The following is a 27789-nucleotide window of genomic DNA, read 5'->3' as shown; positions in this document are numbered from 1 at the left end:
GACGTCGTTTCAGTTCAGCAGATTGAGACAACGTGAGATTTAAATTTTTTTTTTTTTTTTAAATTTGATAGAAAAAGGAATGTATTAAAGATAAGAACCCTTTACACAACTAGTGCCATTACAATTGAAAAGAAAAGCCATATTAGCTTTCATTGGGAGACAAGCATCCCAAATACAAAGCTCATTTCTCTTAAGCCCGACAGACACTATTGTATCCGTAACAAAATTTACTTTCCTAAAGATATGCCTCCACTTGATATCATGGAAATTTGTATCGCACCACCTAATGTCTTCAATGATGGATCTTAAGTTCCAAGGCACATCACAAGCACCACAGACCACATCAATGACAAGCTTTGAGTCACCCTCCACAACCACGTAATTCAAGTTCCTCGTCCTAGCCCAGATCAACGTTTCCCGTAAAGCTAAAGCCTTAGCAACATTGATGGTCACAAAACCTAAGTACATTGCCCCCGCGAGAATAAGTTTGCTCTCCCAGTTTCTAACAACGAATCCTCATGCTGCCACATAGTTTGAAACCGAGCCATCAAAGTTAACTTTAACGTAAGGGGACATTGGGCATTGCCACTTAATCAAATTTCTTTCAGCAACTACTTCTGCTTCCTCAACGTGACCTGAATTCTCCTTGAAGTAATCATTAACCATATTCATGGTGTGAGGAAAAGATTTGTAATGAAAGGGCTTGTCATTCTTGAAAATGCTGGCATTTCTGTCATTCCAAATTTGCCAGCAAATTACTAAAGCTTTACTTAAAGGGGTGTGCTATCCACACACCCCTTTTTACTTCTCTCACACCCCTTGTTAATTTCTGTCATTTGATCTTCTTTAATTCATCCGATCCGACGGCCGAAAATTAAAAGGGTGTGAGAGAAGTAAAAAGGGGTGTGTGGATATCACACCCCTTACTTAAACTACTCATTATATTCTTATCGTTGTGTGGTAAGTCACCCAACCATTCACTCACCTTGAGGTTATTGTCAATATTTGATAATAAAGCATCATTTGAGCAGCTCCATACCTGTTTCGCATACGAGCAATGGAGAAAAAGGTGATCCTGATCCTTCTCATGGCTATTACACAACAGACATTGGCTATCTAAGTTTGTTATAAGCTTGCTAAGTCTCTTGCTAGTTTGTAATTTATCCTTAACGAGACTCCAGGCGAATAGCTTAATCTTTGGAGGTACTATTTGCTTCTAGATCTTATTTAGTAGCTTTTACACTGAAGAGGAACCCAAGTCCTCCATTTGGAGCCAAGTTGCAGATTTAACCGAGAACTTGCCATTGTTACTTGGGCCCCAAACAATAATGTCCCTTGGGCCAGCGAGAGGGATATGGATGTCACAGATTCTGCTAACAATGTCACTATCCATTATCTGACTTAAGTTTGTTCATATCCCACTGTCATTCAACGACAAACTCAGCCACCTTTGTATCCCATTGAATATGTTGAGATTGGTTTGCTTGTATGAGGTGAAATAGGGGGTAAGGAAAAACCCAGTTATGGGTTCAGAACAAGATGTCCCTGCCATCACCGACTACCCACCTCATACCTTTGGAGATTATATCCTTGGAACCTAGAATACCTTTCTAAGCAGTTGAATGGTTTTGCTTAGCTTTAGGTTCCATAAAGGAATCAATTCTAAGATATTTCCTTCTAACTATATTTGCCCACCAGTTATTCTTATCAAATAGAACTTTCCATCCCAGCTTAAGACAAGCCATGTTGAAATGTTCAATGTTCTTGATGCCTAAACCTCCAGCCTGTTTAGGTCTACAAACATTCTTCCAACTCACCGGATTACATTTATTGGTATCACCATAGAAATATTGTCTACAATCTTTATTCAATTGACTAGTTAGTTTATAGGGACACTTAAAGCAAGACATAATGTGATTTGGCATACCTGTAAAGTTTGCTTGGATCAGAGTGAGTCTTTCAGCTTTGGACAAAGTATTTGCTTTCCAACCTGCCAATTTTTTTCTTAATCCTCCTGATCAGCTCACTACCATTCATAATGTCCATCCATAACACAATATTATGAATGCCGAGATATTTTCCAATAGTAGTTTATGCTTGATTTGGAGAATAGTAACTATATCATTTTTAGTCTAGTTACTTGTATTTTATTTGTTGCCCTGAAGCATTTGCAAACATATTTAACACCTCCAAAATTTTCCTAGCACTCTTAGTAGTTGCTTTTGCAAAAATAAGACAGTCATTTGCAAAGATTAAATTTAAGACTCTATAGCCAAAAGGGGAGGTGAGCAAACCAATATGGGACTTTGGGGTAATGGCTAACTCATTTAAGCTTCTAATTAAAGGTTCCATGCAAATAATGAAAATATAGGGAGATAGAGGGTCACCTTGTCTAATACCCCTACTTGCATTAAAATATCCATGGGATTCACCATTAATATTAACTGAGAACGATGTATAAGTAATACATTCTGTTTATACCATATTTAGGGCCTCGTATTTAGACCTCGTATAAATACTCGAGGGACTTAAATGTAATTATGTAATAAAGGAAGGGGCAAATATGTAATTAGGGGAGGAGCCCTTATTCTATAAAAGGGCCTCCTCACCCTCACAAACCCTAAGCCTCTGACCCCCTCTCAAAGCTCTTCATTTACAGAGGCTCATTCTCACCCTCAGAGGCCATTTCTAGAGCCTCCTCACATCCCCTAAGCTCTAAGCTCTCTCTCCCTCTTCAACAGAGAAATATAATACAATTAGTGTGGACGTAGCCCAAACCTTGGGGTGAACCACGATAACACTTGTGTCATTTACATTTCATGCAGATTCATGGTCGGATTTACGTTGTTCCAAGACCATCCGGTTTTGTGCATCAACATTTGGCGCCGTCTGTGGGAATCGACACGAAAAGCTACGTCGGTTATCTCTCAATTTTTCACTTCCGCCGTGGATCTGCAAAACCCAAGAGACACCGACCCCCACCATCCTCTTCTTTCTTCTCTACTCTGTCTCAGAAGGGTCCAAGTCTCAATTGGCCCAAAACCAAGACCCATCCAGACCAAAGCACACACTCTGTGCGTATATGTGTGCACTGCTTTAAAGCATTGTCCTTCAAACTTCACCAGTCTTCCTTTCTTCAAAGTGTTATCTTTCAACATCGGCAAACCTCCAAATCTGCACAGTAGCTATTTTGTATGGCTCTGCGTTACCTCTTCGCGACTGTCACCAACCATACTCACCTGATACTGAAGCCCAACGACGGTTTCTGAGCACCGTTCAATCACAAACTCTGCTTTGCACTTGCTCGCTCCTTCAGGGATCACCATCTTCTTATGCACCACCGCCATGTGGTGGCATTAGCATATACATGGGTGCCCACAATGATGACTGGATCATCACACTCACCCAGGTTATTTAGAACTTCTGCAACAGCTTCTGCCTTACCTTGGTCTCCGGACAAGAAGACGCAGCCTGCTTCCCCCACGACTCCGCATCGGTAGATCCTGAAATTTTTCCCGAAGTAAATCAGAGGATATTTTCCGGTCTGGCTCTTGAGATTCTCATCGCCGAGGAGCTTAAAAAGCAGGGACTAGATGAGGCAAGGTTCATGATGGACGCGAATCTGATTAAGGAGCTTCGGCATGATCAAAGTTGCTATCCCCGAAATGAAGAGATGGGAGGACCATAGACCCAGCAAGAGGTGATCTCCTCGACCACAACTCCAAACTCGCCATTGACAGTTGCTGCTCCGGCGTCTTCCATCTCGCCTACCCCCTCTGAGCCTTCTAGAGAAGTTCCAGAACCTTCAGCACCTCTCGATCTCAAACATCAATGTTTCATCCCTGGAGCAGTTCCCGAGGCTTCAAAATCGCTGGAGGCCTTGAATTCCTTGTTGAAACCTCATCTCCAGCTGTTGCTGCTCGTCAGATCCATAGGTGACCGTCACTGTCAGATCCAACCAGCAAAGATCCATCTTCCCTCTGTCACTCATCGTCCGCTGTGTTTCTTGACCTACCGCTGAACCATATTTAGGGCAGCTCAGTAACATTTAAAGCTGACAGGGGTGAAGACCAAGGAGCTTTTGGTGTGGGTGCAGCTCAGTAACATTTACGTTGATGACCCTCCAACTGGGAAAATCACCTTCAAGACCCCTGTTGAATTATTTAGGACTTTTTCTTTTAAATTTTGAATTTTTAGTTGATTGAGTTGCTTAATGGCGTCGTCAGAGAACGTGGCGAGCAGGATGGAGTTGTGGGCTTTCAGACCCAACACCAAGATGACGATGGTTAAACAGAGGTTCTCTTCAATTCCCGGTCTGACTTAACCCAACCGGCTATTCGTCTATTACGCAACTCCCCACGGTTCGACCAGCTCAAGTCCAAGTCCACCATTACTGGCACAATCTCTCCGAACAAGCTCATCTCGTGGACCGGGGTCGGCGTCAAGGTTCTGTGCATGTGGCTCGACATCGTCGAGATCATTCGGAGGGGGGACAACCTCGAGTTCTCAGTAGGGATCGCGTCGGTGGCTTCTCTCTTTTCTGCATTTTTCTTTCCGGTAAATGAGTCCGACAGGGGCACCCTCAGTTGCTCCGCATCAAACTTTGTTCATCCTCCACAAAAGAAACGGGCATTCAAGATGAGCGCACATGAGGAAGACAGTAGTGGAAGACAGGCAGAAGATAAGTTAATAATAAATTTTCTTATTATTAATGATATGATGACTGTCTGCCACCTGCCTGCCACAATTAAGAAACTGGAGTCCAAATCCGAAAAGAAGGATTCCAACATTTCGTCCATCCAGAAAAAGCTTCAAGATTCGGTCTTATCCAACAAAAAGAAAGGCCTCAGACAACGCAAATAAATAAATAAATAAAGAGAAAGCAAAAGAGAGGCACATGGAAACACTGCAAAAGTAAGAAATAAACACTCCACCAGAATGATGTAATTTATTTTTATTATCTTTCAGAGACATCTGTATAAACCCCATCAGAGGGTAAAAAAAAAAAAAAAAAAAAAAAAGGCAAAGCCCAAAATAAATGGGCTGTAATGTTATGTAGAGGGCGAAGGTCCAGAAACCCAAAATAGCTCCAACCAGGCGATCAAAAGTACGTCAAGTACTCCACAATTATTCTGCAACCGGCCGCTATTACCACCAACCAGGTGATAAAATGTACAACCCGTACTCTAATATCATTTGGCAACTAGCCATTCATGCCACCAATCAGGTGATGAGATGTACAACCCGTACTCTAAATTGGCAACTAGCCATTCATGCCACCAACCAGGTGATGAAATGTACAACCCGTACTCTCCTTCATGCCACCAACCAGGTGATCAAAAGTACGCCTAGTACTCCAAATTATACATGAGCACTACTCATGTCATTCATACATAAACATTCATGAGCATCACTCATGACAATCATACATAAACATTCATGACCATCATTCATGTCAACATTCATGAACACCACTCATGTTAACATTCATGAGCATCACTCATGACAACATCCATGACCATCACTCATGTCAACATTCATGAGCATCACTCGTGACAACATCCATGAGCATCATTCATGTCAATCAACATAAACATTCATGAGCATCACTCATGTCAATCAGCTTCAAAAGCTTCATTTACAGAGCTCCAGCTTCAAAGCTTCACTTGCAAAGCTTCACCTACAAAGCTTCAGTGCAGGATATACAAATACCGCCTCCGAACAACCGCCACTTCGGCCCATACATGGATTCAATTTGAAGTCTCCAGCCAACAGACTCTATTGACCGAAGACTTGGGGGACTACACTATACACCATATATTGGGCCTCATGAAAAATACTCGGGGGACTTAGCCCATTACTTATGTATGAAGGGGCGAGCCCTTATTCTATAAAAGGGACTCCCTCACCATTATTAGAGAGCATCGCCGCCAGCTGAGTAACCGCCTCGCCGCGAGCATCAACTCTAGCACATTATTCATGTATTGAGGAGCGAACCCTTATTCTATAAAAAGAACTCTCTCACCTTCGTTAGAGAGCATCGCCGTCAGCTGAGCAACCGCCTCGCCACGAGCATCACTCATAACCCATTATTCATGTACTGAGGAGCGATCCCTTATTTTATAAAAGGGACTCCCTCACCATCATTAGAGAGCATCAACTCTAGCCCATCGTCTATGTATTGAGGAGTGAGCCCTTATTCTATAAAAGGGACTCCCTCACCTTCAAACGCCACAAGCCGAGCCAACCAAGGTAACATAAGCCACAAGCCGAGCAGTCTCGCAGCATGTGCTACTTCTGGTTGAGCATCATTTCAGATTGAGCACCGCCTTACATCGAACATCAGTTCAAGACAACATCTAGTTACTTCGGCCCACACATGGACTGAATTTCAAGTCTCCAGCCAAAAGACTCTCTTGACTGAAGACTTGGGGGACTACTGTTTATACCATATTTAGGGCCTCGTATTTAGACCTCGTATAAATACTCGAGGGACTTAAATGTAATTATGTAATAAAGGAAAGGGCAAATATGTAATTAGGGGAGGAGCCCTTATTCTATAAAAGGGCCTCCTCACCCTCACAAACCCTAAGCCTCTGACCCCCTCTCAAAGCTCTTCATTTACAGAGGCTCATTCTCACCCTCAGAGGCCATTTCTAGAGCCTCCTCACATCCCCTAAGCTCTAAGCTCTCTCTCCCTCTTCAACAGAGAAATATAATACAATCAGTGTGGACGTAGCCCAAACCTTGGGGTGAACCACGATAACACTTGTGTCATTTACATTTCATGCAGATTCATGGTCGGATTTACGTTGTTCCAAGACCATCCGGTTTTGTGCATCAACACATTCCATAACTAAAATGATCCACTTTTGACAGAAACCAAACCTTTCCAAAAGACACCTGATATACTCCCAATTAAGCATATCATAAGCCTTTTCCAAATCAAGTTTAATAGCTAGATCTCCCATCCTGCTCTTCTTCCTGTTAAAACTTGTAAACAATTCATAAGCAATGAGAATATTATCCTGTATAGATCTCCCTGGCGCAAAAGCCCCTGGTTTTCTGGGATACATAAATGAAGAAGGGACTTCAACCTGGAAATCATAACTTTTGTGATAATTTTGTAACTAACATTTTAAAGACTTATTGGGTGATAATTATTAACCATCTCTGGGTTCTCTACTGTCACAGCCCGTTCCAAATTATTATATTCGTGGCTGTGAATGGACGAAATTGCCCTTAAGAAATACTAAGTTTGTGAAGCTCAGGTTGCTAATTATCTAGGTTCCTAAGTTTTGAAAATAAAATGGAATTTAATAAGGATGGAACTTAGATTTTTAGGTTAAAATGTTAAAGTTTGGTGTTTGGAGATGGGAATAAGGACCACGTGGGATCCCCACATCCCTCAAAACCCTCCTCATTTCCCGTTCACTGTCTTTCTCTCTCCTCCTTCACGATTTCTCACTCTCTCTGTCTCTCTCCTTCGAACTCACACGGACCACCACCAAAACCACCCTAAATCTATACCAATGTCAAGTTTGAGACCACCATTGGAATCCTGAGGACTTCACGATCACGTTGGTATCCATTTCAGGTAAGTTTTACTTCGGAAAACCTAGATTCTAAACTCCCCATGAAAGTGTACTGTTCATGAGCTTTGAATTGGTTGATTTTTAGGACAATCCAAGCTCATAGTGAGCTTAGTGAGGTCCCAAGGAAGCTCGGAGTGCTTCGTTGGGAGTTTTTGGACGTAAGAACACGGAGATCGATAAGTTCAAAGTTTGGCCGGAGCTTTCGAGGCGTTTTCCGGCGAATCCCCAGCGAGTTAGGCGTCAAGGTAGGTATCAATCTCTTCGTCTCGTCAAGTACTACAACTTTCCTTTTTGTTTCACTCAATTTCGTTGAGTATTGAAGAAGTTATACTCATTTGAAAAATACCCAGTTTCCGGCGACCTCCGAGGCTTTCGAGGCAGTTTCCGGCCAAACCACGGCGAACTAGGTGTTGTGCAAGGTACCATTCTCTTTGTCTCTTCAAGGGCTACAACTTTCGTTTTTGAAGCACTTGATTTCGTTGAGAAATGACAAAGTTATGGCAATTTGAAAAACTGTTCAGAAAACGGCCGCCGGAAAAACCAGTCCGGCGACCCAAGGAAGAAGAAGGTGCTACAGTAAAAAAAATAAATAAAAATAAAATTATTTTAAAAATATGTCGACGTCCGTGACGTCGAGTAGATCACCGTGGTATATTCATATACCCAATTTGAGCACCGTATGAGAAAGTTATTAAGGATTGTTGGTTAGGTGTTCGAATAACGTTTTATAGTTTTGGTGAAAATGTGAATTGATGATCCGACCGTTGGATCGTCACCAAACTTTGATACGTTGTAATACGTAATATTTGAGGATTATTGGAACTTACGGATTGGGAATCCGAGTTACGGATCTTCCGGAATTGGAATTGTAAGTCCATAATATAAAATGTTAACCGTCACTTAGTTTTGGAAATTGACGGAGATCCGACCGTTGGATGGTAATGAAATTTTAGGATGTTGTCCTAGAGGTATAATGTGGACCTCTGGAAGTTATGGATTTAAAATCTGAGTGGCAGATCTTCCGGATCGATCAACGTAGTGACGTATTTTATATAAGTTATATATTTTATCGATATGAATTCTGAGCCTGGATTTGATTACTATTCTAGGCGGCGATCGTCATGACGCCTTGATGTGTGGTGCTAGGGAGTTGTTGGATGAACTCCAGGTGAGTGGGCAGTTTTGTTTTCCGTATATATATATATATACTTGACGTTTCCCAGAAATTGAATTGAAATGAAAATATGTTTAAAATGAAATGCATATGAGTTATGTGGAAAAACGGGAAGTGAAATACCATGCATAGAATTGATATGAAAAGTATATAGAAATGTGAGTTGAAATGCCATGCATGAATTAATATATGATGCAAATGTATGAATTGGTGCGGTGGACGCACATGTAAGAATTGATTTATGATGCATATGTATGAATTGGTGCGGTGGACGCACAGGTAAGAATTGATTTATGATGCATATGTATGAAATGGTGCGGTGGACGCACAGGTGAGTATTTAATTACTGTTATGATGATGATGATATATATTGAGCTCAAATCCTGCACCATGGTTTAGTGCTTATAGTATTCACCGCATCGCACGCTCGCCTTGGATCCAAGTAGATGCTAGTCGTACAGTCCACGCGGAGTGGGTACGACAGACCAGTCGCGAGAGTGTTAGTGAGATTCCGACTGGTGGGTGACCTTAGATTATGTGCACAGATGATTTATGAGAAGCACTAGAGCGTAACTTGTGTGCAGAAGGCCGGACGGGTCACAGAGGTGACTCCGGTAGAGTGATAATGATAGATTTTGAGCTCTAGGTTCAACCGTATAGGGCTATTAGAGGGCCTACGGTTGATTACTTTCTTGCACCTGATATGATTATGTTGATGCATTCATACCTTATTACTGTTGAGATGATGTGGCATGGCATAATTAATATGAGAAATGTTGAGATGACATGGCATGGCATGATTGATAAAGAGATAATGTTGAGATAGTAAAAATGAAGTTTTGAGAATATATATGTATATTTATATTTTACATTTCTGGGAAAATATACAGGTTTTACGGAGAGGGGTTACAACGTTTTGAAAAATGTTTGGATTTGGAAAAGAATTGTTTTACTGACCCACTCAATTTTGGTTTTGCGCCCCTCCAGGTTCAGGAATCACAAAGGTGTGGTGACTACGAGGAATTCGACGGTGTTCTGACAGATTGGACAAAATTAGGACTCACCTTCGGGTGTATCAACTTATAAATTGTATCTTAAAGCTTCCGTACTGTGCAAATGGTTACGTCACTCTCACGTGACGGCCAGCATGCCCTCCTTCGGGACGGGGTGTGTCAGTTGGTATCAGAGCATGGTTGCAATCTTGGACATCTTGAGAAGTTTCTAGTGAATTCTGTCAGAACTACACCGCCTCGTAGCAAACCACGTAGTTAGAGGAATTTAGTCTCCCTGATTTAGCGGTTTAGAGGAAACTATTATTATGGTGATTCAGTATATTATCAAAATGGACATTTTAAGACGGGTTATGAGTTGAATTTGAATCACCTTATGGAATGATGAACCTGAGGGAGCGAAGTAACGGTTTAACCATTTGGAAAAGATGTTTCAGATTATGCAAGTTAAAGGAAATTTCCTTCTGACAAGAGGTCGAGACGACTACCTGGTTTTGGGTATGAATTTGTATCCTGGTGGAAACAGGATTGTTAATTGTTGTCACCGGAGGAAACAGCTGATTGAGAATTATTTAAGGACTTGTTTAAGGAAAAGTTTATCCCTCCGGCATTTATCGATGGTAGTAAGCAAGAGTTTGCAAATGTGAATCAAGGAAGTTGACGATAAATGAATATTATAGAAAGTTTTCAGACTTGCCTCGTTCCATCCAGATATTTGAGACAAGGTGTCTCGAGTAAAGGAAATGTACCTTGTGCAGCAGGTACAAAATTAACACTTTGGGAAGTGTGAAATTAATAAATGTGTTTATGTGAACAGAGGGGACGCAGAATTGTGAATTGTCCCTAGAATCAGTTGTACTCAACAATTTTCCATGATATCATAGTGTCGATTCAGCAGAGTTATGGACTTAGTAGTTTGGTCGGATTGACCGTGAGTACAGAGAGATTTGATGAGTTATATGTTCAGCCGTACAGACCATGAGAAATGGATTCGACTGACACATGAGAAATTGGTGAGTTATAGGCTCGGCCGTACCGACCACGCGGAGTGGATCCGGCCGACGTATTATTGAGATAAGAGTTGAATCAGCCGTATTGATCATTCTAGTTGACTTCGGCTGATATATTTCTTATTATGTATGTTATTACCTAGAGAGTAGTAAATAAATGTAGTTGAGACGAGTGTATGTATTTTGCATTGAGTAACAAAATAGTAATGTTATATCTTTGAGAGTGGTTGCCTACTTATCGAGACAACGATGATTTATCAGTATTGCGGGCTGCAGACCGTAATATTAATAACTCATTCGTGGATTCGTTAAGCAAGCAAACCGGTAGATTATTTTATGTTAGTATTGTACTTATTCAGAATGCTTAGTAGTAATAGAGTATGTATTGTGTCGGTTAAATTATTTCCATTAGATTGGTTGGTTATAATTGTGACAAGACGGAATGTTAAGGGAAACCAGTACTTTCCATCGATCTGGATGACCAGAGATTACTTTTGTAAGTATGCAAAGTGGATTGAGTCAGGCCGTTATTTATGCTGTGAGAGCAAAGAGATTGTTTTTGAAAGGCTGTCAAAAATATTAGCTCATGTGGTGCTAAATGATGTTGTTTGGAGTAGTGTGAATAATGTCAAAAAGGGGTTAGACTTTTCTTGATGTCTTCCCTGAAAGTATACCTGGATTGCCTTCAGGCAGAGATATGAGGTTCACTATTGATTTGTTGCCAGGTATAAATTTATGTTAAAGATTGGTTCATGATGAGTTAAGGGAATTGGAAATTCAGTTGAAAGAATTGGTTGATAAAAATTTTATTCAACCTAGTACAACGCTTTGGGGGAGCCCCAGTTCGTTGGTAAGGAAGAAAATGGGCTTTAAGACTATCCATTGATTATAGACAATGGAATCGGGTAACGATTGGGAACCGTTATCCATCGTGATGTACTGATGTTTATTTAACCAGCTCAGAAGTAATTGCGAAGATTCAAAGATTGAATTGAGATCTGGTTACTACCAATTGAATATTATAAGTGACGTTGATCATAAGATGGTTTTCTGGACTTGTTATAGTCTTTATGAAGTTTGGTGATGCTATATGGATACTCATGCTGTTTTATGAGTTGATGGATGAAGTATTCCAATAATGCTTTGATAATTGATATCATTTTCGTTGAAGATATTCTGGCATATTCTGAGCCAGAGCAGAGCATGTAAACGTATTAAGTCGGTGGAACAAAGATTGGAAGAATGTCGATTGTATGCTAAGTTTAGCAAATGCGAAAGTTAGATGAATCAGGTGGCATTCTGAGATTGGTTATATCTGCTTAAGGTATTCAAATGAATTCTTAAAAGGCAGCAGAATTGAGAAATTGGAACAACCACAAGCCATAATTGAGATTCGGAAATTCTTAACTTATCAGGCTATTTTGGATGGTTGTGAAAGAATTTTTAGTCATTGCTTTGTCATTGACAAGACTGTTGAGAAAGGAGGTTATGTATGAGTGGGAAGGAAATTGTGAGCAAAGGATTCAACAACTGGAGTATTTCCTCACTCATGCACGTATTTTAGTAATCCTAGAAGATAGTGGTAATTATTGGTTTATGGTGATGGTACATTAAATATTCTTGGAGATGTATTGATGCAAATGTTAGGGTGATTGAATATGTTTCACGACAAATGGAACCTAATGAGATGAATTACCCTACTGGTGACTTGGAAGTCACGATTATCATCCTTGCTGTGAAGTTGTGGAGACATTATATGTTGATAAGAATGCAAGATTTTACAAATCAAAAGAGTCTCCAATATTTGTTTATTCGGAAGGATTTTGATATGAGGCAACAAAGGTGGATTGAATTACTTAGTGATTATGATGGTACGATCAGGGTGATCGTGAATTGTTGTAGCTGAAGCACTTGGTGAGAAGACTACAGTATGATTAATGTCTGGCACGTTTGCCAAGAGTATCATCTTGTGGATTGAAAACCAACGGAAGAAAAATTAAGAATGGAAGATCGAGAAGAAGTTATACTTGTTCAATTTCAAGTTAGGCCTGTTTGGTAAGGTCGTACTCGAAACTTAAATGTTTGACGAGGAATTTAAGAATTAACCAAGGCAAGGAAAGAAAGGAAAAAGAATAAGTACATGATTCGTGAATCAAATGGTATGTGGATACAAGAAAGTATGAAGTATGTACCGAATGCTGAGGATTTAAAGCAAGCAATTTTGGACGAAGTACACTGTACAACTTCTGCAATATTCCAAAAGTAATGAGATCTAGTATACCATTTGACGTTTTTATTGGTCAACAGATTGAAGTAGAAAGAAGTAAACCTTTGGATTGAGACAGCTATTTTCTGTTTCGAAACGGAAATGGAAAGATATTACATTGGACTATGTGTACAAGTTTCCTTGTATACAAGATGGTTACGATCGAATGTGAGGTGTTGATTGGTCAATGTACCAAGTTAGTACATTTACTCCAGGGTTGAGTAACGGTACTTATTTGTTTTATAGAAAGAAGAATTGGTTTACGGAACTGCTAAGTTTCTTAAGTATGTTGGTTGCGCAGTTTCCGAAGTGAAGCCATAAGGTTCATGAAGTGTGTCATGTGTGTGTTTTGTTGACTTGTGAATGGAATATTTCTGGGTAGAGAAAGATTCGATCAAGAAAGAGTTTTAGTAGACCCTGAGACTATGGATGAGTCTCCTCAAAGTATTCAGGTGATTAAGTTTAACCTGAAGGTAGCCAGGAATGACAAAAGAGATCAACAGATGGATATGCCACTAATCGAGTATATAAGGTAAATGGTTTTATATTTTCGAAGTGTTCACCATAGAAAAGTATAATTTGGATTGGAAAAATAAGGTCCTGAGAATTAAGACAGAGTAAGTGGTAAAAGTTTTGTGAAGAAAATCATTCAGTAGAAAATTGTTGGAGAAAGAGAATCGGATAAGAGAGATTTACCGAGGTTGGTATGAGTAGATGTTTGGATTGGTTGTTAGAATTTCGGGGACGAAATTCTATAAGGAGGGAAGATTGTCACAGCCCGTTCCAAATTATTATATTCGTGGCTGTGAATGGACGAAATTGCCCTTAAGAAATACTAAGTTTGTGAAGCTCAGGTTGCTAATTATCTAGGTTCCTAAGTTTTGAAAATAAAATGGAATTTAATAAGGATGGAACTTAGATTTTTAGGTTAAAATGTTAAAGTTTGGTGTTTGGAGATGGGAATAAGGACCACGTGGGATCCCCACATCCCTCAAAACCCTCCTCATTTCCCGTTCACTGTCTTTCTCTCTCCTCCTTCACGATTTCTCACTCTCTCTGTCTCTCTCCTTCGAACTCACACGGACCACCACCAAAACCACCCTAAATCTATACCAATGTCAAGTTTGAGACCACCATTGGAATCCTGAGGACTTCACGATCACGTTGGTATCCATTTCAGGTAAGTTTTACTTCGGAAAACCTAGATTCTAAACTCCCCATGAAAGTGTACTGTTCATGAGCTTTGAATTGGTTGATTTTTAGGACAATCCAAGCTCATAGTGAGCTTAGTGAGGTCCCAAGGAAGCTCGGAGTGCTTCGTTGGGAGTTTTTGGACGTAAGAACACGGAGATCGATAAGTTCAAAGTTTGGCCGGAGCTTTCGAGGCGTTTTCCGGCGAATCCCCAGCGAGTTAGGCGTCAAGGTAGGTATCAATCTCTTCGTCTCGTCAAGTACTACAACTTTCCTTTTTGTTTCACTCAATTTCGTTGAGTATTGAAGAAGTTATACTCATTTGAAAAATACCCAGTTTCCGGCGACCTCCGAGGCTTTCGAGGCAGTTTCCGGCCAAACCACGGCGAACTAGGTGTTGTGCAAGGTACCATTCTCTTTGTCTCTTCAAGGGCTACAACTTTCGTTTTTGAAGCACTTGATTTCGTTGAGAAATGACAAAGTTATGGCAATTTGAAAAACTGTTCAGAAAACGGCCGCCGGAAAAACCAGTCCGGCGACCCAAGGAAGAAGAAGGTGCTACAGTAAAAAAAATAAATAAAAATAAAATTATTTTAAAAATATGTCGACGTCCGTGACGTCGAGTAGATCACCGTGGTATATTCATATACCCAATTTGAGCACCGTATGAGAAAGTTATTAAGGATTGTTGGTTAGGTGTTCGAATAACGTTTTATAGTTTTGGTGAAAATGTGAATTGATGATCCGACCGTTGGATCGTCACCAAACTTTGATACGTTGTAATACGTAATATTTGAGGATTATTGGAACTTACGGATTGGGAATCCGAGTTACGGATCTTCCGGAATTGGAATTGTAAGTCCATAATATAAAATGTTAACCGTCACTTAGTTTTGGAAATTGACGGAGATCCGACCGTTGGATGGTAATGAAATTTTAGGATGTTGTCCTAGAGGTATAATGTGGACCTCTGGAAGTTATGGATTTAAAATCTGAGTGGCAGATCTTCCGGATCGATCAACGTAGTGACGTATTTTATATAAGTTATATATTTTATCGATATGAATTCTGAGCCTGGATTTGATTACTATTCTAGGCGGCGATCGTCATGACGCCTTGATGTGTGGTGCTAGGGAGTTGTTGGATGAACTCCAGGTGAGTGGGCAGTTTTGTTTTCCGTATATATATATATATACTTGACGTTTCCCAGAAATTGAATTGAAATGAAAATATGTTTAAAATGAAATGCATATGAGTTATGTGGAAAAACGGGAAGTGAAATACCATGCATAGAATTGATATGAAAAGTATATAGAAATGTGAGTTGAAATGCCATGCATGAATTAATATATGATGCAAATGTATGAATTGGTGCGGTGGACGCACATGTAAGAATTGATTTATGATGCATATGTATGAATTGGTGCGGTGGACGCACAGGTAAGAATTGATTTATGATGCATATGTATGAAATGGTGCGGTGGACGCACAGGTGAGTATTTAATTACTGTTATGATGATGATGATATATATTGAGCTCAAATCCTGCACCATGGTTTAGTGCTTATAGTATTCACCGCATCGCACGCTCGCCTTGGATCCAAGTAGATGCTAGTCGTACAGTCCACGCGGAGTGGGTACGACAGACCAGTCGCGAGAGTGTTAGTGAGATTCCGACTGGTGGGTGACCTTAGATTATGTGCACAGATGATTTATGAGAAGCACTAGAGCGTAACTTGTGTGCAGAAGGCCGGACGGGTCACAGAGGTGACTCCGGTAGAGTGATAATGATAGATTTTGAGCTCTAGGTTCAACCGTATAGGGCTATTAGAGGGCCTACGGTTGATTACTTTCTTGCACCTGATATGATTATGTTGATGCATTCATACCTTATTACTGTTGAGATGATGTGGCATGGCATAATTAATATGAGAAATGTTGAGATGACATGGCATGGCATGATTGATAAAGAGATAATGTTGAGATAGTAAAAATGAAGTTTTGAGAATATATATGTATATTTATATTTTACATTTCTGGGAAAATATACAGGTTTTACGGAGAGGGGTTACAACGTTTTGAAAAATGTTTGGATTTGGAAAAGAATTGTTTTACTGACCCACTCAATTTTGGTTTTGCGCCCCTCCAGGTTCAGGAATCACAAAGGTGTGGTGACTACGAGGAATTCGACGGTGTTCTGACAGATTGGACAAAATTAGGACTCACCTTCGGGTGTATCAACTTATAAATTGTATCTTAAAGCTTCCGTACTGTGCAAATGGTTACGTCACTCTCACGTGACGGCCAGCATGCCCTCCTTCGGGACGGGGTGTGTCATCTACTTTCGGGATTAAAGCAATGTTCGTATGGTTGATAAGCTTAAGACTAGTATTATTTATAAATAAATTTTTTACCATGTTGCATACTGAGGGTTCTACCAACTCCCAACACTCATGATAAAAGCTAGCATAAATACCGTTCGGCTTCGGGGCTTTGAGAGCACCAATGCTTTTGACAGCATTCCAGATCTCATTATTTGAAGGAATATGTAATACCCTGAAAATTTAAATATATGGATTAAATATTCATAATTATGAATATGTAGAGAAAAATTGAAAATAAATCAATTTATGGTTATGGAAATAGAATTGGGAAATTATTACAATTAACGTAATAGTAATATTGAGCTTTTATTGGATTTTTCGTGAATATATAATAATTGTTGTGAGTTAAGTTTTAAATTAAACTAGTTATGAGGTTTAAAGTTTGAAAATTAATTATTTAAAATTCGTAGACCCTTCGAGGTCACAATTTATATGCTTGAATAGAGCTCGATCTCACGAACTTGTAGGCGCAAACTGTTTGTGAAACGGTGTTTTAAAGACGAAGTTATTAACGTTTAAAGTTGGGGGCATTTTAGTAAAATAGTTGAGTTCAAGATAACTCTAGATTTTTGAAGAAAAATCTGGAAGGCCACGTGTGTGGCCGAGATTTAAAGACAGAAAAGATGGGCGGTGGAGATGGATTAGAAAGGAGAGAAAGGAGGGAGAGAAGAGGATGACCAATGGGTGAAGAGAGAAAGGAGGGAAAGGAGAGAAGGGGAAATGGAGAGGAACCTACCGGGTTTCCTTAACCCACATACCCGGTTGCAACCCATAGGTTTCTTCGGTGAAATTCATCATTTTTTCGATGGATTGGGCCGATATAATCATCTAAATCATCATATATACCTTCCCTCTACCATCTCCATAGCAAATTTGAGACGATTAGGTTCGGAATTTTGGAAGAAAGGAACTCGTAGGTGTCATATGACCCGTGGTCGAGATCCACCAAATCGGAAACTGTTTCATTCAATTAACACCACCACTAGAGTCTCCATGAACCAAGAAACAAAGTCTATTCATTGGTTGTGGCGTCGGAGTTGTTTTGGAGACGAATCAAGAACACCCAAAAATATGGGTTTCCGATGGTTCGTGGCCATTTTGAGGTGTTTCCCGGCCAAATTAGCCTTGGTCGCAGGTATGAAAGTTTCTCTACTCATTGAGATCTTCATTTCTGTAATTTTTGAGAATTTTTAGAAATAGTTGAGTTTTCCGGCAAGTCGGGACGGCCGATTGCCATCTGTGGTGGCTGGTGCGACGGCGCACTGCCAGGGAGCCGACATTGTGTTTTTATGCGAACTTCGTTATTCTAATTATGTTTTTGAGACCTAATTATTGTGGTTTGAATATTAATATAATTGTAGTATATGTTGGATTAAATGAATATATTCGGATTTGGTTTGAACTTTGGAAATGTGAACTACGATTGGCTTGATCCCTGTTTAGGATACGTAGACGGTCTAACGAGACGTTAGATGCAGCTATAAAACAAATAAGATTAAATAATTATTTCGGGGCCGGGGCGTGATAGAATAGCAGTTAGCATGGTATTTTGTTCATTTGATATACACGGATCAATAACTTGAGAAACCAAGCTAAGCTGGTCAGTGGTAGGATTGTGACTTCTAGTGAACCACATCTTAAATTCATGAACAAAGATTTATTCCATGCCCTCTCCTCTAGTCCACCAAAGGCCATTACCATCCCTAATGTTGTTGATTTCATTACGCTTATTCCTTATCGTGGCACTCAGTTGAAAGAATCTTGTATTTTTATCTCCATACTTAAGCCAGTTGGCTTTAGCTTTTTGAGCCCATATTACCTTTTCCTCCTTATGGACTTGAGTGAATTGCTCATTTATATGAGCCTCTAAATTGATTTTATCAATGAGAGTATTTGTAACATTTGCAGTACCATTCAAGGACATAATTTCTCGTTGAACTCGGTCAAGCTCATTTAAAATATTTTTGTTTCTTTCTTTGACCAAACCAAAAACCACACAATTCCAATTTTAGCAAGGAAGGAGAACTTACCTAAACAGCCCCTGAAGTGATAATTAGGAGACATCCCCTCACTGCAACTCCCTGCACCCTTAACAAAAATTTTGAATTTCAGAAGTAAGTTCCACATGGCCTCAAGAGATGTGATGGCGGGTCAGAAGCACTGTGAGAGCCATGTGCACCATGGCAGAAACTGTTCAAGAAGGCCAGACCGGCCACACCGGAACCACCACCTCAAAGCAGCCTTTGGTTTCTTCGTCATCAACATCCGTAGTTTCCGTTTCTGGTGGCAGTGGTGGCAGCAGCCATGTTATCGCCAACCCGCAGCTCAAGAGCTCACAGCAGCTTGCTGCATCGATTTCTTCCGCAGCCTGCTGCATCTAATTCTTCCGCAGCAACCACTCAGTTGAACAGAGAAGAGACAACTTCACAAGCGAACCCATTAGAGACATTGATCATGTGCTCGAAAATGGGTCTATCTCAATTATTGTGCTTGGCGCTTCTGGTGATCTTGCCAAGAAGAAGACTTTTACAGAGGCTACCTACCATCCACTAGTGGAAACACTCATGAAGAAGATAAGCTTTCTCAAGAATAAGTCTATTACTATTCCTTCTGTCTGCCACATGCCAAAAGGAAAAGAAAAAAGGGATCCACTAGTCCTACTCCCTGGTCACTTGATTACAATATATTTCAAGCTGTCAGGTACTTGATCAGAAAAGGAAAAGCAAATCAGAAAAAAAACAGAAAAGCAATGGGAAACAAAGCAGAAAAACAGAAACAAAATTGAAAGCAAAGCATAAAAAACCGAGAAAAAGCAGAAAGCAAAAAAGAGGCTTTCCTCTGCGAGAGCACATGGCGGCACTGCAAAAGCAAGGAATACACACCCACACTGCAAAAGCAAGGAATAAACACCCCACCAGAATGATGTGGTTTGCTTTCCTTATTTTTGAATGATGTAATTTATTTTTCATATCTTTCGGAGATATCTGTATAACCCCATCAGAGGCTAATAATAAAAAAATTAAAAAAAAAACGACAAAGCCCAAAATAAATGGGGGACTGATATATGGAGAGCCAAGGCCCATATGCCCAAAAGAGTCAGGCCCTATGACTCAACAATTATTCGGCAACCTGTCACTATTACCACCAACCAGGTAATAAAAAATACGCCCAGTACTCCACAATTATTCGGCAACCTGCCGCTATTACCACCAACCAGGTGATCAAAAGTATGCCCAGTACTCCAAAATTATTCGGCAACCTGCCGCTATTACCACCAACTAGGTGATCAAAAGTACGTCCAGTACTCCCAAATTATACATGAGCATTACTTATGTCAATCATACATAAACATTCATAAGCATTACTCATATCAATCATACATAAACATTCATGAGCATCACTTATGTCAACATTCATGAGCATCACTCATGTTAACATCCATGAGCATCACTCATATCAACATCCATGAGCATCACTCATATCAATCAACATAAACATTCATGAGCATCACTCATGTCAATCAGCTTCAAAAGCTTCCTTTACAAAGTTCTAGCTTCAAAAGCTCCATTTACAGAGCTCTAGCTTCAAAAGCTTCATTTACAAAAGCTCTAGCTTTAAAAGCTTCAAAAGCTTTATTTACAAAAGCTCTAGCTTCAAAAGCTTCATTTACAAAGCTCCAGCTTCAAAGCTTCACTTGCAAAGCTTTACCTACAAAGCTTCAGTTCAGGGTATACAAATACCGCATCCGAACAACCGTCACTTCGGCCTATACATGGATTCAATTTGAGGTCTCCAGCCAACAGACTCTATCGACCGAAGACTTAGGGGACTACATTATGTACCATATATTGGGCCTCAACTGGGCCTTATAAAAAATACTTGGGGGACTTAGCCCATTATTTATGTACTGAGGAGCGAGCCCTTATTCTACAAACGAGACTCCCTCACTTTCATTAGAGAACACACATGAAAAATACTTGGGGCGACTTAGCCCATCACTTATGTATTGAGGAGCGAGCTCTTATTCTATAAAAGGGACTATCTCACCATCATTAGAGAGCATCAACTCTAGCCCATCATTCATAGATTGAGGAGCGAACTTTTATTCTATAAAAGGGACTCCCTCACCTTTAACGCCACAAGCCGAGCCAACCAAGGCAACATAAGCCACGAGCCGAGCAGTCTCGCAGCATGTGCTACTTCTAGTTGAGCATCATTTCAGATTGGGCACCGCCTCATATCGAGCATCAATTCAAGACAACATCTAGTTACTTCGGCCCACACATGGGCTGAATTGCAAGTCTCCAGCCAAAAGACTCTCTTGACTGAAGACTTGGGGGACTACTATTTATACCATATTTAGGGCCTCCGTATTTAGATCTCGTACAAATACTCAGGGGACTTAAATGTAATTATGTAATAAAGGAAGGAGGCAAATATGTAATAAGTGAGGAGCCCTTATTCTATAAAAGGACTCCTCACCCTTACAATTGGAAGAGGCCAATTCCTAGGCCATCAGAGACCTCTCTCTCCCTCACAAACAGAGAAATACATAATTAGTGTGGATGTAGCCCAAACCTTGGGATGAACCACGATATATCTTGTGTTATTTACATTTCTTGCAGATTCGCGATCGGATTTACGTTGTTCCAAGACCTTTGGTTTTGTGCATTAACACCTTTTACCATTGTGATAAAACGCCATCTGCAACACCGTTATATGACCTTGAAATCGAGCCATCCTAAAGCATGCCCACTCAAAATAGGCAATATTCTAAGGAGCAAATTATAGTAATAGTCTCTCAATTTTAATCTAATTAGAGTAATGATAAATTAACTAAAAATTCATGACTATTGGTCTCTTAACTCCTTAAAACATGCAGCTATGGTTATTTTCTTCAATTCCGTTATAACTTCCATCAAAATGAGTCACGTACCACGCATATGATGTTGAATCAAGGGGTAAATATGAAAACCAAATGAGAAAAATTGTAGTAATAGTCCCTCAACTATAGCCCAATTTGAGAAATGATTCCTCAACTTAACTCTATTGTAGCAATAGTCTCTTAACTTTAACCTAATTGTAGTAAGGGTAATTTCAATATAACTCATTTTGACGGAATTCTGTCAGAGTTAATGAAAATGACCATGACTGCATATTTTGACGAATTAAGGGATCAATGATCATAAATTTTTAATTGATGGACTATTGCTCCAATTTTGACTTTCTAAAAAGGCGCATTTATCAAAATTTCTCAAATCTAAACTGGCTTCTATACGCCGTCGTTTCTGTCAGCGATTAAATCACCGGACGACGTCGTCCCAAGAAGTTTGGTCTAGGGCTGTGATTTCGCTTCCAAATGCCGAAAATTTGATCCGAAAATCCGAAAAAAACCCGATAAATGAAGAGGACGAGGGAAGACAAGGCCATGGAGATCGTGTGGCAGAGTCCGGCGATTCGGCCGCAACCGCAAGATTACATCTTTCGCGACGGTAAGTTCTCCGCCGTTGAAAATTGTCTTTATCTTCGAAAAGTAATAACAAATTAAATCAATAAATAAGTAAAAATGTCTTTGGCGGGAATGTTGCAGGGCGGCGCCATGTCAGACCCTACTACTTCGAGTTCATCTGCCATGTAAGCTTACTTGATTAATTTGGTAATATTATTAGTTTAATGTAATTAGTTTACTTGTGATTAAACCCTAATTCTGTGGTTCCGGGTTTTTAGGTGAAGAATCGGTGGGCGGGGAAGACCATCGTTGATTTGTTCACTCATGAGTTCAAAGGCCGGCCTTATGATTACTATGTAAGAGTTTTTGTTTTTGTGTTCTTGTTTTAGTTGCTTTGCATTTTACTTGAACGATTTCGTGTTGATGAGTTGAGGTTTTGGATGTGATTTGTTGTGCATTTGTAGGTTAGTGCAGTGAAATCTGGAAGGATACAGGTTGATGGAGAGATGGTGCCGGTTTCCCACATTGTTAAAACGTCGCAAAAGATAAGCCACTTCGTCCACAGGTTTGTGTTGTTGTCGATGGCTCTCGCTCTTCTTGTTTCCTTATGTGCTTTTGTTAATTGTGTGATTGGTTCAATTTCGTATTTCAAAGTATCGAGCTACCAATTGATGTAAAAATGGTTGTAGGCATGAACCGCCAGTCATGACTTGGGATATATCGATTCTTCAAGAGAAACCGGATGTGGTTGTTGTTTGTAAACCTGCATCTGTTCCGGTGAGTAGAATTTATGACCTAGTGTGCCAAGCAGGGGATGAAACATTATCCTGATCTCTTATAATCCTATTACGGAGTCTTATTGCTGTTAGTATCTGCTGTTTTTCAGGTGCATCCGTGTGGTCAATATCGTAAGAACACCGTTGTTGGCATCCTTGAGGCGGAGCATGGCTTGGCACCTCTATTTCGTATCCTAAGTTTCAAGCATATTACTTCTGACAGCACGTAGTTTAAAGTTACATAATGATATTTTGCAATGGAGTCTTTAGCTTTTTATTATACTTTCCTTGACACGATGATACCAGCAATTCATCGACTAGATCGCCTTGTATCAGGACTCCTTATCTTGGCCAGAAGTGCTTCAAAAGCTGACTATTTTAGGCAACAGGTAAGCTTTATCTTTAAAAGTGACTATATGGTACTTAGCAAACACTATTAATTAAATATTCATGAAACTTTAAGTCATCATCATGGCCATAGGACATTATAATCAATGCCTGTATTATGGTAGCAGAAATTTATAATGTGTTGGTTTCTGTCACGATACAATTCGATATAGTCCTGGAGTTACATGCATTATGGCCTTATCCTGCATGTAATCAGGGGTACACCAATCTAATTCGGTATGTACTACATGTCAGATATAATGTATACTGTCTCTTTAGGTGTATCGTCTATATTCACATAGAGTGAATCGTGTACCTTTTATATCAGCATATATGACTACTTTTATAGAAGAGAAAGAAGCTTGGGGTCTTCCCAATTATTTGGCCGGTAATGTTCAGGTTATCTAACGAATGGTATTGGTTGCATGCACATGTCACTACTGTCGGGAAATCATTTTATCTTGTTCCACTGTGTTTTGAGAGATTCTGTTGTGATGACTAGATGGTGTGCTTTTAATGCTTTTATCGATAAGAATTTTTTTTTTATCTAGATTTTCTGAATGTCAAATGCAATCGTTGCAGATTGAAGGAGGGATGGTCCAGAAACAGTACATTGCAAGAGTTGCTGGGGCATTTCCTGAGCAAGAGGTTTGCTTTTGTTAAAGCTGGATGTTAAAATTACTGGTCTTAATGTTAGGATTGACAGATTGTTTTTTTGTCTCTTCCTCCAGCAAGTTGTAGATGCTAATGTTAATCATGATGCTCGAGAATGTAGGAGCACAACAGAGGTGGGTTATAATGTGCATGATGCTAGTAGCTTCTGTTTAAACCATATGATTTTTAGTAGTTTCAATAAACTTTTGTTAAGTTGTTAAAGTTGATTGTCTGAAACTTCCTGCCATGGGTAAACCCATTGTTAACTGGTCTTCTCCAATTGATATTTTGAATTATATACCGAAACGTACGAAGTGCCCATACTGGATGATAACCATCTCTCGTTTATGCAGATTAGTCAGTCAGGTGATGATACTCCCATCAAGGGGAAGACTGCCTGTACAAAGTTTACTAGACTCAGTACCAATGGAATCCATAGTCTTGTCTTGTGCGAGCCAGTCACTGGCCGAACTCATCAAGTAAGTCAATGCACTGATTATATGGGCAATGTAACAACAGATTTTGAACAGTTTGCTTTTGAAAACGAAAATTATCTCCCTTTTCAAATCCCGACAGTAAGTTTGCAATATGCATTCTATGCTTTTATTTTTGGTTCCCTTTGGTAATTTTTCATTCGCAGTTCATTTCAGTGAACTTTTGCTATGCTTCTGTTCTTACGACCCTGCCTGCCATTTTGTTTTTTCGAATTTTGATATCTTTTAAACTCTAAAGACATAGCTCCACATTTATATTCCAATTGGTCTGAATTCTGAAGCAGTGATTTGGATTGACTAAAAGATCAATGATCTCCGCTTTTCTGTGATGTAGATACGTGTCCATTTGCAACATTTAGGCTATCCGATTGCCAATGACATGCTTTACCTGTCCAAACATGTTAATGGTCGTTCAAGTGAAGGAATGGGTGCTGATAGAGCTGCTGCAAATTCCAGCCCCTCTCCGCCATCTGGCTTTCGCGAAAATTTATCCACTGAACCTGTAGATTCCGATGAAGATTTCAGCATTGATCCCATGTGTACAAATTGTCCGAATTTGGTTCCAAAAGGGTACAACTTATCTTTTCGTCACACGTAGTCTACATGAAAAAAATTCTTTGATGCATTTTCTTTCTAACCATATAAATTTTATTTTCGACTATTTTCCACAAAAATTCTATTTGTTGCAGGTACGATGTTTATGAAGAGGCTTTGTGGCTACACTGTGTTCGGTATTCCGCACCGGGATGGACTTATGAATGCCCATATCCTGATTGGGCATCACTTAGCTAACTATTCGTGTAATCCATAACTCCTAAGCCTTTTGTTTTCTTCATCGTAATAGCTCCTTTTGACAAGAATTTAAGGCCCAGTACCGCAAATTTTGTGAAGAATTGTATACACAATAGCTCATGGGTACCACAGATAACTTTGCCAAAGTTCTCTGCCAAAGTTGAGCACGTGAAGCTTGCAGCTCCCACTACATCGCTCTGACCAAGAAGGGTAAAAGAATAGCAAAGAAACAGCACTGACAAAGTTTAGACCCATAAATTTTGAAGGTCTAGCTACCATATTATTACCCACAAGGGTAAAGGAACAGTACCACTGCTGGATAATTGGAAAGTCCCTGTGTGTCAACCTCTGTGCCTCGTGGCAAGGTAGACTAGCAAACATGCCCAACCTTTACTCACATTCGAGAAAACACTCCCAATAAGATTGCTTGCTCCAAAATCGAAGAGGCACCGTCCTCCGAATCTCCAGAGCCAGACTCCCAACATGACTACTTTCTCAAAAATCGAAGAGAGGGTAAAGGAACAGTACCATTGCTGGATAATTGGAAAGTCCCTGTGTGTCAACCTCTGTGCTTCGTGGCAAGGTAGACTAGCAAACATGCCCAACCTTTACTCACATTCGAGAAAACACTCCCAACAAGATTGCTTGCTCCAAAATCGAAGAGGCACCGCCCTCCGAATCTCGAGAGCCAGACTCCCAACATGATTACTTTCTAAAAAAAATCGAAGAGACACTGCTCCCCGAATCTCGAGAGCCAGACCCCCAGCATGATTGCTTTCTCAAAAATCGAAGAGGCATCGTTCTCCGAATCAATCGAAGAGGCGCTCGCTTTCTCAAAAGCTGGGCTGCTCAGAGACCACGAGGGCCGATCTCAGAAATCGAAGAGGCACCTACTTTTCTAGCCTTGTCAGCACCTGTCACACGCACACTCAGCTTTGCGGAAATTATGGGCATTCTGTCGAAGACTTCTGGTGAAGTAGAAAGCACATGAATCTTACTGTTCAATCACCCACTTCCCACACGCAACAATAGCTCATGGGTACCACAGATAACTTTGCCAAAGTCTCTGCCAAAGTTGAGCACGTGAAGCTTGCAGCTCCCACTACATCGCTCTGACCAAGAAAGGTAAAAGAATAGCAAAGAAACAGCACTAACAAAGTTTAGACACATAAATTTTGAAGGTCTAGCTACCATATTATTACCCATAAGGGTAAAGGCACAGTACCACTGCTGGATAATTGGAAAGTCCCTGTGTGTCAACCTCCGTGCTTCGTGGCAAGGTAGACTAGCAAACATGCCCAACCTTTACTCACATCCGAGAAAATACTCCCAACAAGATTGCTTACTCCAAAATCGAAGAGGCACCGCCCTCCAAATCTCGAGAGCCAGACTCCCAACATGATTACTTTCTCAAAAATCGAAGAGACACTGCTCCCCGAATCTCGAGAGCCAGACCCCCAGCATGATTGCTTTCTCAAAAATCGAAGAAGCATCGTTTTCCGAATCTCGAGAGCCAGATACCACATACCACTTTTTCAAAGTGCTCTGACAGAGTTAAAACATGGGAAGCTGGCAGCTCCCACTACCGTGCTATGACCAAGCAGGGTAAAGGAATAACATTACTACTTGTTGTTAGGGAGACTCCTATATATGTCGACCTCCATCCCCAACGGACAGGCAGACCTGCAAAAATGCTCAACCCTTCCTCATATCTGAGAGGGCACTCCCAACGAAGCCTTTCGAAATATTCAGCTTTCTTTCCCCCCGATAATACCTCTGCAAACAAGCTATACTAGAGCAAGAATATCTCATATCATCAGGGTTAAAAGCAAGAGTATCCCATATCATGCTTTTTCCCTGTCTTTTCCTTTGGCCTTGTTTTTACCTGCAAGACAAGGAGAAAGAGAGCAATCAGTCAGCACTTGAAATCAAGCTCCCAGCCAGGAACTGACTGCCTGGAACCCCTTACCTGATTACTTACCTGGCATTGCTCTCGAGTACTCATCTTCAACAGTTTATGTTTCCAGGGAAGATACCGCATCTGCTTGAGGAACAGATAGGGCAAGTGCGAAGGATACAAGGAAGCATGTAGAGACAAGCGGAACAGCACACGTGCCGATACTTCCATTACTCTGTCAAAAGCAAAAGTATCCCATATCAGCAGGGTCGAACGTACTCTAGATTTGATGGACTTGTTTTGACCTTCAAATTCTTCAGTCGGCCTTATACTCTGGAGGAAACCAGAAAACCCTCCAGCTCAGTTCAAGAATAAGCCTGTGGAAAGTTACTTCTTCAAAAGCAAAAGTATCCCATATCATCTTTTCTCATTTTTCTTCTCTTTATCCTTCATGCTGCTGCAAGATGGGGAGAAGGTGAACAATCAGCCGGAGCTCTGATTGCTTACCTTGTCTGTCACCTCTTTCAGCAGATCCCCTAGCTCGGCGACTTGGGGGACTCCTACTACATGGTTTGTATCGCGCTTGACCAAGCCTGAAACTACAAGTAAGCTTCAAGTGAAATTGATACATTACCTTGTGCATCTCTACCAGTTAAAGATACCACCCCTGGATGGAGGAAGAGTACTTCCAGAGAAGCTGCCACATCTACC

The 27789-nt window shown here is 40.4% G+C and overlaps 1 protein-coding gene and 2 long non-coding RNA genes across 3 annotated transcripts; all 3 read left to right on the top strand.

The window, feature by feature from the left end:
• Positions 1 to 7272: 7272 nt before the first annotated feature.
• Positions 7273 to 9977, top strand: LOC139191445 (uncharacterized). The gene is made up of 5 exons (XR_011575501.1): positions 7273 to 7597; positions 7681 to 7840; positions 7946 to 8014; positions 8705 to 8763; positions 9757 to 9977. It is a non-coding gene; the product is annotated as an uncharacterized lncRNA (long non-coding RNA).
• Positions 9978 to 13910: 3933 nt separating this feature from the next.
• Positions 13911 to 16668, top strand: LOC139191444 (uncharacterized). Its single transcript, XR_011575500.1, has 5 exons — positions 13911 to 14235; positions 14319 to 14478; positions 14584 to 14652; positions 15343 to 15401; positions 16395 to 16668. It is a non-coding gene; the product is annotated as an uncharacterized lncRNA (long non-coding RNA).
• Positions 16669 to 21911: 5243 nt separating this feature from the next.
• On the top strand, positions 21912 to 25249 carry LOC103454910 (RNA pseudouridine synthase 7). The gene is made up of 12 exons (XM_008394506.4): positions 21912 to 22121; positions 22220 to 22263; positions 22357 to 22434; positions 22543 to 22643; positions 22768 to 22855; positions 22965 to 23043; positions 23161 to 23243; positions 23824 to 23889; positions 23973 to 24029; positions 24249 to 24374; positions 24724 to 24959; positions 25079 to 25249. Exons 1-12 carry the CDS (start codon positions 22031 to 22033, stop codon positions 25179 to 25181), a joined length of 1152 nt encoding a protein of 383 aa, XP_008392728.3. The 5' UTR covers positions 21912 to 22030; the 3' UTR covers positions 25182 to 25249.
• Positions 25250 to 27789: the final 2540 nt, after the last annotated feature.

Source organism: Malus domestica, chromosome 14 (genome assembly GCF_042453785.1).
Source record: "Malus domestica chromosome 14, GDT2T_hap1".
NCBI classification, from domain to species: domain Eukaryota; kingdom Viridiplantae; phylum Streptophyta; class Magnoliopsida; order Rosales; family Rosaceae; genus Malus; species Malus domestica.
The sequence above is the reverse complement of the archived record's forward strand: the minus strand, read 5'-3'. Positions and strand labels throughout refer to the sequence as shown.